Source organism: Stegostoma tigrinum, chromosome 26 (assembly GCF_030684315.1).
Source record: "Stegostoma tigrinum isolate sSteTig4 chromosome 26, sSteTig4.hap1, whole genome shotgun sequence".
NCBI classification, from domain to species: domain Eukaryota; kingdom Metazoa; phylum Chordata; class Chondrichthyes; order Orectolobiformes; family Stegostomatidae; genus Stegostoma; species Stegostoma tigrinum.
In genome coordinates, this window is record NC_081379.1 from 2,322,736 (window position 1) to 2,336,339 (window position 13,604).

Here is a 13,604-nt window from a genome sequence, read left to right on the forward strand (position 1 = left end):
AGGATGTGCTAGAAATTTTGAAAAACATGACCATAGGTGAATCCCCTGAGCCAGATGGGATATACCCAAGGTTTCTACGGGAAGCAAGGGAAGAGATTGCAACCCCTTTGGCAATGATTTGGCATCCTCACTGTCCCAAGAGTAGTGCCAGACAATTGGAGGGTGGCAAATGTCATTCCCTTCTTCAAGAAAAGGAATAGAGGTAATCCTGCGAATTATAGACCAGTCAGTCTTAATTCTATGGTAGGTAAATTATTGGAGAGGATTCTGAGAGACGGTATTTATGATTATGTAGAAAGGCACAGTTTGATTAGAAATAATCAGCATGGCTTTGAGAGGGGCAGGTCACGCCTCACAAGCCTTATTGAATACTTTAAGGATGTGACAAAACATGTTGATAAAGGCAGAGCAGTGGATGTGGTGTACATGGATTTTAGCAAGGCATTTGATAAGGTTCCTCATGGTAGGCTCATTCACAAAGTAAGGAGGCATGGGATTGAGGGAAATTTGCCTGTCTGGATACAAAACTGGCTGTCCAATAGAAGACAGAGGGTGGTATAGATGGAAAGTATTCAGCCTGGAGCTTGGTGACCAGTGATGTTCTGCAGGGATCTGTTCTGGGACCTCTGCTCTTTGTGATCTTTTTAAATGAGTTGGATGAGGAAGTGGAAGGGTGGATTAGTAAATTTGCTGATGACATGAAGGTTGGTGGAGTTTTGGACAGTGTGGAGGGCTGTTGTAGGTTGCAACGGGATATTGACAGGAGGCGGAGCTGGGCAAAGAAGTGGTAGATGGAATTCAACCCAGAAAAGTGTGAAGTGATTCATTTTGGAAGGTTGAATTTGAATGCAGAATACAAGGTTAATGGCAGGATTCTCGGCAGTGTGGAGGAACAGAGGGATCTTGGGGTCCACGTCCATAGATCCTTCACAGTTGCTACTCAAGTTGATAGGGTTGTAAAGAAGCCGTATGGTGTGTTGGCTCTCATTGTCAGGGGAATTGAGTTTAAGAGCTGTGAGGTTACGCTGCAGCTCTATAAGACCCTGGTTAGACCACACTTGGAATATTGTGTTCATTTCTGGTCACCTCATTACAGGAAGGGTGTGGAAGCTTTAGAGAGGGTGCAGAAGAAATTTACCAGGATGCTGCCTGGACTGGAGGGCAGGTCTTATGAGGAAAGATTGACGGAGCGAGGGCTTTTCTCACGGGAGCAATGAAGGATGAGAAGTGACTCGATAGAGGTTTACAAGATGATGAGAGGCATAGATAGAGTGGATAGCCAGAAACTTTTTCCCAGGGTGGAAATGACTATTACAAGGGGACATAATTTTAAGGTGATTGGAGGAAGGTATGGGGGAGATGTCAGAGGTCGGTTCTTCACACAAAGAGTGTTGGGCATGTGGAATGCACTGCTGGCAGTAGAGACTTTTAAGCAACTCGTGGATAGGCATGTGGAGGATAGTAAAATGTAGTGTGTGCAGGGTAGATTGACCGTAGTAGGATAATAGGTCAGCACAACATTGTGGGCTGAAGGGCCTGTGTTGTGCTGTACTGTTCTATGTTCTATGTTCTTCACCCAGAGAGTGGTGAGAACGTGCACTCACTTCCACAACGAGATGAATTGTGTGGGTGTTTTTAAGGGGAGGCTTGTAACTACATGAAGGAGAAAGGGATAGATACACTGATGGGTGAGATGTGTGTTTCATTGTGTCGGCTAGTTAGTTCTGGGGGTCAGTTAGCTCAGTTGGTTAGCTGGCTGGTCATTGATGCCAACAACATGGGTTTAATTCCCGCACCAGCTGAGGTTTACCATAAAGGACTCTCCTTCTCACCTTGTCTGTGGCGTGGTGACCCTCCGGATAGACCACCACCAGCTGTCTCTCTGTAATGAGAGAGCCCCCATGGTCTGGAAGGCATGTTTCAACTTTGGTGTGAGTTCTTCAGGTCTGGGAATTGGCTCAGACCATGCTGCTTGGTAACTGTATGACCTTGACACAACAGTGTAATGTTCTGAGCTGGACAGAAACGCAACTATTTAAAATATTAACGTGTGACAACTGAGGTCACAATTCCATCACTGCCTACCTAATGACCTCACTTACATATTAATTCAAGCCAACTGGAGGAGGCCGGAATAGAGCACAGACACTGGGCCTAGCCTGCTTGGACCAAATGGCTTGTTTCTATGTTGTCATACCATGCTGAAGAGGCTCTTCAGCCCATTGAGTCTGTACTGACCAAACACAACCCATCGGCTATCTACACTGATACCACTTTCCAACTTTTGGTCTACAGCTTTGAAGCTTATGACATTTCAGGTGTTCATGCTCGCAGCCTTTTAAAGGACGTGAAGTTTTCCCATCCCGTACAGTGCATTCCGGATTCCCACCACTTTCCGGGTGGGAAAAATGATGCCCCTTCTTGTTGACCCTTCAGCTGAGGGGATCAGCTGCTATCTATCCTCCCTGTTCATGCCCCTCCTATCAGTGATGTTGTATGTTCTGTATAACTCTGCGTTAACAGTCAGGATTATTTGCTGAGGAAATGATGGCATGGACTAGTTAGGCTGCATGTTAGGCTGTGACAAGATATTAACTAGCGTGCATAATTCCTCATCTATGTCATAAGATTTCATAAGATTGTCATGAGACAAAGAAGCAGAAATCAGCCCATTTGGCCCATCAAGTCAGCTCTGCCTTTCAGCCATCGCTGATAAGTTTCTCAAGCCCATTCTCCTGCCGTCTCCCCATAACCTTTGATTCCCCTTAAAAATCAAGAAGGTGCCACGTGGAAATGTCGAAGTTCTATAAAATGGTACGTGGCACAGGCAAAGTACCTACACAATATGGCTTTGAACGAGAATCTGATGGTGGTTTGGAGAGTTACAGATTGAAATTGTTAAAAGAAAGATATAGATGGCCCATCTCTCACCTCAATTGCGCCCCACGCCCCACCCCGTGAAGTTCCACACAGAGTGGGCTAGGTTGGTGATGGAAGGGTTGATTTTATAAGCTTAGAATCCCAGCATGTTCCCCCCCACCCAATCAATGCCCCTCCTAACTACCCTTTACAATGCCACTGGAGAGTAATGTAAACTCCAGCCTGTATCTTCAGTTCAGGACGAGAGATTGCTAGTTCAGTCACAAACACAGATGGTAAAAATTTGTATCAATTGGAACTTCAAAAGAAAATGACAACTTAGAAGTGACCTGGTAGAGGTCTTTCAAATGATGAATGGATTGGTCAAAGCAGATGTGGACAGACAGTTTCCAAGTGTGGGAGTATCGATGACAAAGGGCCATTCACTGGAGACAAATCCATGAGGGAGATATGGAGAAATACCTTTTATCAGACAGTGTTGAGATCAGTGTATCCCAAACATTTCCCCACAGTCACCCTATTGAAAAATGGTGCCACCCCTGAGGGGGAGTGGGAGGCATTGGTCAGAGCAGTTGTTCAATGAAGGAGTAGAGACCTGGCTGATGAGGGGATGAGGAATTAACGAGCAGTGTTAAATGTTTTTGTCCTGAGCCATCTGAAGATTTTGACTGAAGTCTCAGAGCTGATCCTGGGACTGTGTAGGACTTCTTCACCTAAAGGGTTGTGAATCTGTGGAATTCCCTGCCCAGTGAAACAGTTGAGGCTTCCATGTTGAATGTTTTTAAGGCAAGACTAGATAACTTTTTGAACAGTAAAGGAATTAAGGGTTATCATGAGTGGGCGGATAAGTGGAGCTGAGTCTCAAAAAGATCACTCATGATCTTATAGAATGGTGAGGCAAGCTCGAGGGGCCGGTTGGCCTACTCCTGCTCCTGTTTCTTATGTTCTTGTGTCAGTCTCCACTTGACAATGATCATTGCTGCCTCTGGGCTGAGCACCCCAAATGATTGTTCCCCTAACCCATTGGGAACCACTCATCGGGATTGTTACATTCATGGCCACAGTGGGATTTAAGCAGGTGGCGTTGATGCTTTTGGGGGGGGTATATGAGAGAATTGGAGATAGAACCAGATGCTGAAAGTCTGAGATGGCAGATGGTATAAGACATAAAGCATGTGATATAAACATTAACACAGGTGCTTGAGGACAAATCGCTGTATATTGTATATTTGCCTTTTTGAACTTGGGAGTCAGGCTGCAGCAATGATATGAAAGTCAGACTCCATGCCCTGACTGTACTCACATTATCTCAATAACTCCTCCAGTCTGTTTACTAGAATGATTCTTAATGTGTGCCTTGTTAATGATACTCTATCGTAAAGTTTACTACCACCATTATGTTTTCCATCACTGCTTTTGATGTCCCTGTTTAATTATTGTACCCTTGAGCTATTAAAATAAAAGGATCCCTACCGTGCAAGAAGAGACCATTGATCCCACTGAGTTTTCACCGATCCTGTAAACAGCATCCCACCCAAACCCCATAATCCTGCATTTCCCACAACTAACCCTGCATATCCCTGGACATTATGCGACAATTTTTGCATGGCCAGTCCACCTAGTCTACATATCATTGGACTGTTGCTGAAAAAGATGCTTCTTGTTGAAGATGTTTGTCTTGCACTCATCAGGACAGTTAGAAAGAATGTCAAATCAAGTGGGGGGTGTGGAGTGGAAATCAGTATTTCTGTTGCAACAGAGAAGAGCACTGATTGGTTGACAATTGAACTATGATTGATTGAGATGTAAAATCCACCAATAATGTTGATCGGCAGTTAACTGCTAGATTTGTTTAATTTTTAAACTAGGCAGTTTGACACTGATTGATCTCGGCGTTACTCTGAGAAATGAACCAGAGATTGGCTGTCATTTATTTTGTTGTGTTGAAACCGATGCTGTTCTTTCAGTATGCAAAAAACAGAGCTCTGTGCATTAACATACAAAGCTTTCAGTGTGCACAAATATGCCACACTGTGAACATGAAAGACAATCCTTAAAATAGTTGTCAGTATACTTCCTCACACACTGTCCTCTCGTGCAGTATCAATAATGTTTTGCCCTTGGATTTGATATTCTTGAGAATTGTCCTGATGATTGCAAAACAATCTCTTCGACAAAATGTGTCATGTTCCAGAAACCAGAATGTCTGGCTTTAATTTCACCACCTCTGCTTCCCATTCCTTTCTCCAACTCCTGCTGCTCATTGCCCTCCTCATTGACCCCAGGTCCTTGTCTCATCCATTTCCATGTAGAATTATGCAGCACAGAGTGACGCTATTAGCCCATCTTGCCTGTGTCAGTGGTTTTCTTCCTAACTCTAAACTAAATCCAAACCCAAACACTGAATCTAACCATGGCACTAGCCCTAACCCTAACCCTAACCTTAACCCTAGCCCTAACTCTAACCCTGACCCTAACCCCAACCCTAACGGTAACTAGAACCAGGAACCTAACTTTAACCTTAACCCTGACCCTGACACTCACCCTAACCCTAACCTTATCCTGAACTGTAACCGTAACCCTGACCCTGACCCTAACCCTAACCCTAACCTTATCCTGAATTTTAACCCTAAACCTAACCCTGACCCTAACCCTAACCTTATCCTGAACTCTAACCCTAACCCTAACCCTAACCCTGACCCTGACCCTGACCCTAACCCTAACCCTAACCTTATCCCAAACTCTAACCCTAACCCTAACCCTAACCCTGACCCTGACCCTAACTGCACTCTAACCAGGAACTCCTTTTAACCTTAAGTTTAACCATAACCCTGACTTTAATCTTAACCCTAACTCTAAACCTAACCACAAACCGAACTAAGCCTCACCTTAACCATAACCCTGACCCAAAGCCTGACCCGAATCCTAACCTTAACCCAAAAATCTTAACCCTGACCTTAAACTTAACCCACATTTCTGCTGGCAGAAGTGTTATGGAAGTAACTGTGTGAAGGAACTTGGTGCATGGACATTCCGTCATCTGGTTCATTTGCTGCGCTCCTTTATGAAAAGCAATTGACTTGTTTGAATTTTAGATCAAGCCACTGTGACACTAATGAAGACACCTCGCTGTTCACTGCCTGATATTGCAGAACCAGAAAGTATCAGGAGGAAAAGATCTGTTCAACTAGGGACTAAATGGAATAAAAGAAATATATCCTGGAGGTAAATGTCAATCTTGTAATTGCATCCTCATATTGAACATTATTAATGGAAAGTTGTGAGTGGATGAAAGCTACTTCAGTTAATCAGATATAAAATTTATTGGCAATTGCACTTTAGAACCAAAGTTACTTGCTCGGAGAAATGTAATAGTTTTAAGTGCTATAAATAATTTCACTCCTTCTTATTAAAAATGTTATTTGGCCAGTAATCTGCTCTGTTTTCCTTCCATTGCTCATAACCAGATCTCTTTCTCCCCCTGCGTCATTTGGAGGTCTTGCAGCACAGTGCTTACTGTCCCTCCTCGACTGAGCCAGAGCTCTGGGTACACATTGCAGTTCAGGACTGGATGGTCAAGGAGCACACATTCACAATTTGACCAAGCTAACTGATTAGCACACATTACCAAATTGTAATGGTGCAGGACGACACCATTCAGCCCTCTGGTTCTATCCCCTCGTACCAACCTCCTCCCATCTCCCTGGAAACTATTTCCACCCAAATAGCCATGCAATACCTCCTTGAATACCTCGATAGAACCTGTCTCCACCACATTTCCAGGCAGAGTGTTCCACACTCTTGTTGTCTGCTCAACTGCTCAAAGGTGTGCTGCATGAAAAGGATTTTTTCCTCATATGCTCATTTGCTCATCATTTTAAGTCTGCACCCCCTCATTCTCGCTCCTTTTATGAATGAGAACAATTTCTCCCTATCTACCATGCCCAGCCCACTCACCGTGCTGGCAGCTTTCTCAGATGAATTTGCACTAGCAGGAGGTTAGAGTGGGACAGATTGCTGTTTAGCTGTGTGAGGAAAGAGAAGAGGAATCTCTACCGTCACTATCCATCGCCCCACGCTGCATCATACTGGTAATAGTGCTGTCACAGCAGCTTAAACCCATTGAGGTGTGGGAGGGGCTGGTTGGCTGGGGTGGGAGAGATACTTTCTGGCTGAGTTTGGACTCAGGGACCTACTCTCCTTTCTCTCTCCTTGGTGGAGGTAGTGAAGCTGTGTGGGACAGACCTGCCTTCAGCCAGACAACTGAATAGAGAGTCACTTGGAACCAGCAACTTAAGGTATTCCTTGCCGACTTGAGTACTGGCCAGGTGTGGAAACATTCCATTGGTCAGATTTTGATGTACCCAGTGGCAGATAGTTCTTGCTTTGACTGCTGCAATTCAGGGGTTTGGTAAAGTGTGGGCCACTCCTTCCAAGCAGCACCAGCATTTCTTTTCACTGATCACAGGATATCTAAGCACTACACTTACCGAGTGAGAGTTTGTTTGTGTGTGTGTGTGTGTGTGTGTGTTTGTGTGCACCTGTGTGTGTGTCTGTGTGTGTGTGTGTGTGTGTCTGTGTATGTGCACCTGTGTGTGTGTGTGTCTGTGTGTGTGCACCTGTGTGTGTGTGTGTGTGTGTGTGTGTGTCTCTGTGTGTGTGTGTGTCTCTGCGCGTGTGTGTCTCTGCGCGCGTGTGTACTTGTCAGCATGATTTGTGTCTACATGTGTGTGTGTCTGAATGTGTGTCTGCATGATTTGTGTGTGTGTGTGTGTGTGTGTGTGTGTGTGTGTGTGTGTGTGTGTGTGTGTGTGTTGGATTTGATGTGTCCAAAACAGTTTACAATGTTCAATAAAAACCAAAAAAACTGTGGAAGCTGTAAATCAGGAACAAAAACAAAGTTGCTGTTAACAGAGTTAACGTTTTGGGATGTTAAGAAGACTCTGAGGAAGGGTCACCGGACCCAAAACGTTAACTCCGTTTTCTCCTTCACAGATGCTGCCAGACCTGCTGAGCTTTTCCAGCAACTTTGTTTTTGTTACAATGTTCAATGTTGGCCACGACTCAGTGTATAGCATTCTGATGTTTTGCGTTTGAGTCCCACTTAGTCCAGGCTGGCCCTCCCAGTGCAGTACTGAGGGAGTGCTCTTAGATGGTGACATCCTTCAGATAAGATGTTAAACCAAGGCCACGTCTATCATCTCTGATGTAAACACCCCTCCTTGAAGCAGAGCTGATGAGTTCTCTCTGGTGTCTTGTCAATCTTTAATCTTTAATTCAGCACCATTAAAGCTGCTTATCCAGTTGCTGTTGTGATGCTGTTTCTGGAAGTTTGCAATGTGCAGCTTGGCTGTTGTGCTTTCATTACAACAATAACGTTAATAATTGAAAGGTACTTGGTGAGTTTAAAGAGTTTGCAGACACCCTGAGACTGTGAACCAGAACAGCTTGCATTTATATCGCATCTTTAACAGTCAGCAAACAAAGCTTGACTTTGAGCCATGAGATATAAGGACAAGTGACCAAAAGTTTAGTTGAGAGTGAGGATTTAAGGATGGCTGAAAAGAGAGAGAGAAATCGAGGACTTAGGTTTACATAGAATTACATAGAAAATAGAAAAGAGAAGACCATGCAGTCCTTTGAGCCTGCTGTACCATTCAATACGATCATGGCTGATCATCCAAATCAGTCCCCTCTTCCCACTTCCTCCCCATACCTTTTGATCCCTTCAGCCCCACAAACTACATTTAACTTCTTCTTGATAACATTCAATGTTTTGGCCTCAAATGCTTTCTGTGGCACAAAGTCCCACAGGCTCATCACTGTCTGAGTGAAGACATCTCTCCTCATCTCAGTCCTAAATGGCCCACCATGTATCCTTAGACTGTGACCCCTGGTTCTGGGCTCCCTGGTCACTTGCAACATCCTTCCTGTGTTTATCCTTGCCTCATCCTGTTAGAATTTACAAGCTTTCGAGATCCTCTCCCCGCCTCCAATTCTTTTAAATTCCAGTAAATACAATCCTAATAAATCCAGTGCCTCTTCATACATCACTCCTTCCATCCCAGCAATCAGTCCGGGAAACATTTGTTGCACTCCGTCCATTGCCACAACATCCTTCCACAGATCTGAGGACCAAAATTGCAGACAAATCACAGGTGTGGTCTCACCAAGACCCGGTACAATTATAGCAAGACATCCAGGCTCCTGTACTCCAATCCTCTCACTACCAAGACCAACATATCATTTGCCTTCTTCACCACCTGCTACCCCTGCAATGCTTACCTTCACTGACTGGTGTTACAAGGACACCCCTCTCTCAATCTATTGCCAGTCAGATAGTACACTGCTTTCCTGTTTTTTGCTCCCAAAATGGAGATGCAGTTGAAGATACAGCAGTCACTGACCCAACAATGCAAACTGAGGATGACCAACAATCACAGAGTGTAATGGCACGCAGGGAGGCCATTCAGCCCACCAGGTCCGCACCTGCTATCCAATGAGTGGCATGATTTAGTGCCATTTTCCTCCCTTGTCCCCACACCCTTGCACAATATTTATGAAACTAACCATCCAATGCCTCAGTTGAACGATTGTCATTCCAGACAATGCATTCCACTTTGGAACCACTCTGTATGAGCAGTTTTGTTGCTCACATCACATTTGCTATGTTTGTAAATTGCTGTAAGTCTGCGTCTATAAGTTCTTGATCCGATTATGAGCAAAAATAGATTCCCCTCCAACACCCCCCCCCCCCCACCCCATCTACTCTGTCTAAATCTCAGATGATTTTGAAAACATATCAAATCACTTCCTAGCCTGCCACTCTCTGCAAGCAAAAGAGTCAGAATGTCTCCCCATAAATGAAGGTTCTTAAGCCTGGAACTATTTGTGTAAATCACTTCTGTACTCTCTCCACCATTCCCTAAGAGGTGACGCCCAGAACGTTGCACAGTACCCCAGCTGCAGTCTTATATGTGTCATACAAAAGTTCAGAATCACCTCTTTCTTCTTGTAACTCTATGGCTCTGTCAGTAAAGCTGAGAACACCATATGCGTTATTCACTGCTCACTCCACCTGACCTACCGTGTTCAATGATCTGTGAACATATACGTCCAACTCTCTCTTTTCCTGCAATCCTTTGAGTATAATACACTGAAACTGTCCTAAACCTAACCTGAGCTCAAACCCTATTGCAGAGATCCCAGGAGGAGGAGGTTACATGGAAGTTACAAGTTCAAGAAACTATTCTAACAGTCAAACCTACTCAAACGCCACAGAATCACTCCAGTGTGGAAACAGGCCATTTGGCCCAGCAAGTTCACACAGACCCTCTGAAGAGCATACCACCCAGACCCAGTCTCCTACTCTATCGCTGTAACCTTGCATTTCCCATGGCTAATCCACCTCGCCGGCACATCCCTGGACACTATGGGAAATTGATCATGGCCTCTCCTGCCAACCTGGGCATCTTTGGACTGAGGGAGGAAAGCCGCGCAGACACTGGGAGAGCGTGTAAACTCCACACAGAGAGTCACCCGAGGTTGGAATCGAACCAGGGGTCCCTAATGCTGTGAGGCAGCAGTGCTAACCACAGAGCCACCGTGCCACCTTTCAGTTTTCTTCGCTTCTTGGTAGAACATGGGCACAGTCAATGTTGGTATTCCCCCAAAAGCAAGGAGATATTTGTAGGATTATACATATGATGAGATTAGGATGCTGGTGTTTATCAGGTGCTTCATGCTTTTTTGATATTTTACAAACATCAGGTGCATCAACTTCATGACATCAAATATGGATCAATGATTGCTCCTCAACAAACAAGGTATTGTCCTTTCAGAGAGAGCAGGAACTGCCGATGCTGGAGAATCTGAGATAACAAGGTGTGGAGCTAGATGAACACAGCAGGCCAAGCAGCATCAGAGGGGCAGGAAAGCCGATGTTTCGGGCCTTGAAGAAGGGTGTAGGCCCAAAACATCAGCCTTCCTGCTCCTCTGATGCTGCTTGGCCTGCTTTGTTCATCCAGCTCCACACCTTGTTATCTAAGGTATTGTCCTTTAGTCAACTGAAATTTATTATAATAAACTCATTAAATCTTAAGTGGTGACATCACATGATGCCAATTGCCTTTTATGAATGTCAACATTAGGCTTAGCTAAAAGCTGAACCTTCTTTCTCGGGGATAGATAAAAGATACAGCCCACCTGGACTGTAAATCAAATTTTGCACTAGAGGAAAATGAGAAGACTGTTCAGCCCATTACCATTCAGTTAGAACATGCCTGAGCTGTAATTCCAATCCCTTTGCCTGCCATTATCTTATAATTCTAGATGTCCAAGCCCAGCAATGATCAATTCCAGGCACAACTGCCCATAAATACCATCCTTTCATTTTGGGAGAGAGTTCTAAATTTCCACAACCCTTTGTATGAAGAGGTACTTATTGTAATCAGCTCTCAACAGCCCTTCTCAAAGTTTGCCCCTTGAACGGGATGCCCCCCCACCATCTGAGGAACTAGTTCTCTGCATGGGACTAGTTGAGTTTGGCAGCATGGTTGTTATGGACTAGTTGGGCCGAAGGGTCCGTTTCCATGCCTTCTAACTCTGTGATTCTATCTACCCACTTGGAACACCCTCAACCATTTTGCATGGTGAAGGCACTCACTTTGTGAATATATGAAGAAAAGTGTTTCCATTTCTGCCTCTTTGGCCCTGACACATGATGCTGATAAAACCCGCTGATGCCTTGCCCACTTCATAAATTTGGCATTTGTCAAAAGGCAACATGAGGAAGTGTTTTTACACTGTACACAGTGAGAATCAGGAGAACATTCTCAGAGTGTGTGACAAACATTCAGTTGTGAAATAGGATATGTTTCTGAAGGGGAAAGTGATTGACAGGACTACAAGAGAGGGGCTGGAGAGTCGAACTAATTGGTCTGAGATAGACCTGGCAAAAACACAATGGGCCAAACAGGCTCCGAGCTGTTACTATGCTGTGATTTGAAGCAGACATCCCACTAAAGCACAGAATCCCAGCTAAACACAATCTGTTCTCAGCTGATCCTCAGACATGAACCATTCACTTCTAATGGTTTTCACCTGTCAACACACATGATAATTATCAGGCCACTATGTTGAGATGAGTTTCAAACCTCCAGCTATTTCTCTGATTGAGATTATAGATTCGTTCTGCACTGGATACAACACAACATTTCCATTCAAAATAGTCTTTTTACCTTTGAGGCCATTATATAGAAGCATTCAGCACATTGAGGCAGGTTTTTGGAAGTGCTATTCTATTGATCCCACCTGCCTGCACTTTCCTCGTAGTTCTGTATATTTTCCACACTCAGCTGTTTATCTTGTACAATCTTGAAGGTTATGACAGAATCTACTTTTCCACTGCCCTTTCAGTGTGTGCGCCCCAGGCCATACGTGTCCTAAAACATTCTCCTCACCTCTAATTCTGGCTGATTGATCATTTATCTTAGAATTCTCGGGTCAGGTTACCAATGCTCCTAGAAACGTAGAAGATAGGAGCAATAGTCCAATCTGCCCTTCAAACTTGCTCTGCACTTCAATATGATCATCCAACACAGTCCCCTGTTCCCACTTTCTCCCCATTCCCTTTGATTCCTTTAGCGCTAAGCATTATATCCATCGCCTTCTTGAAAACATTCAATATTTTGGCCCTAAAGTAACTGCGCAGAGGCAGGTATCTCTCACCAAGTCACCCTTTATTTACTTGTGCACTGTACACTGGTTGTGACCAGCCAGCTTGGTGTCAGTCCCCCTGAACTGGGGAGAGTCTGAATCCCCTGCTTGTATTGGTCAGCCAGGGCTTTCCTCATTGGCCCAGGTTAACAGCCCCAATCAAGGATCTCATAGTCGGTGGATCCACCTGGTTCCAATCACAACAGACCTCAACCACTTTCTGTGGCAGAGAATTCCACAGGCCACCCACTCTCTGCATTTTCCCTCATCTCAGTCCTGAATGGCCAGTCCCGTATCCTTAGACTACAACCCTCTGGATCTGGTCTCCCTGGTCTTCGGGAACATCCTTTCTGTGTTTACCCTTGTCTCATCCTGTTAGAATTTTATGGGTATCTCTGAGGCACCCCCATGCTCCCTACACCACCATCCCCCCACCACTCCCAATTCTTTTAAACTGCAGCGAATATCATCTGAACCTATCTGTCTCCTGACAACGTTCTCACAATCTCCCCTTCACAGTTTTGAACAGCTGGAGTAAATTTCCCCTTAACTATCTGAAATTGGAAGAGAATGCTTTGAGATCCTTCAGATCTCTCACGTATTCGAAGGCCTTTATTTTGGACCAGTCTCACCTGAAACCTTTCTCTCTGTGAGATATAGTGACGTAGCATATGCAGAGTGATAAATGTTTGCAACAAGTCATTGTGGAATTGCCCAACAGCTGCCCTTAATGGCGGAGTTAATTTTTTTGTTCAGTGATACTGTTTAGGAAGGATTCTGAGAATTGGTGAGGACTCAATGTTGGTATGGTAGTCTTACATCAGTGCAGTTCTAGACTCAGTTATTGATATTTTAATCCTAATGCAGATGTCAGTTGCTAAAAGCATTATCATTTTTTCACTGAAGCTTAAAAGACGAGACTATCACATTGTGCTCCCATTAATGTTTACAAGTGATTAATTGCATCGTTGTCACTAATTAGCAGTAATTAAGTCCACACTTACAGC

At 44.4% G+C, this 13,604-nt stretch overlaps 1 protein-coding gene across 1 annotated transcript in view; it reads left to right on the forward strand.

Annotated features, from left to right (window-relative positions):
* mmp17a (matrix metallopeptidase 17a) overlaps window positions 1-13,604 on the forward strand; it is a 104,666-nt gene that overhangs the window by 42,586 nt on the left and 48,476 nt on the right. Inside the window, exon 3 of the mRNA XM_059654888.1 lies at window positions 5,976-6,105. Coding sequence (XP_059510871.1) covers window positions 5,976-6,105 — 130 coding nt within the window. The remainder of the gene's footprint in view (window positions 1-5,975; window positions 6,106-13,604) is intronic.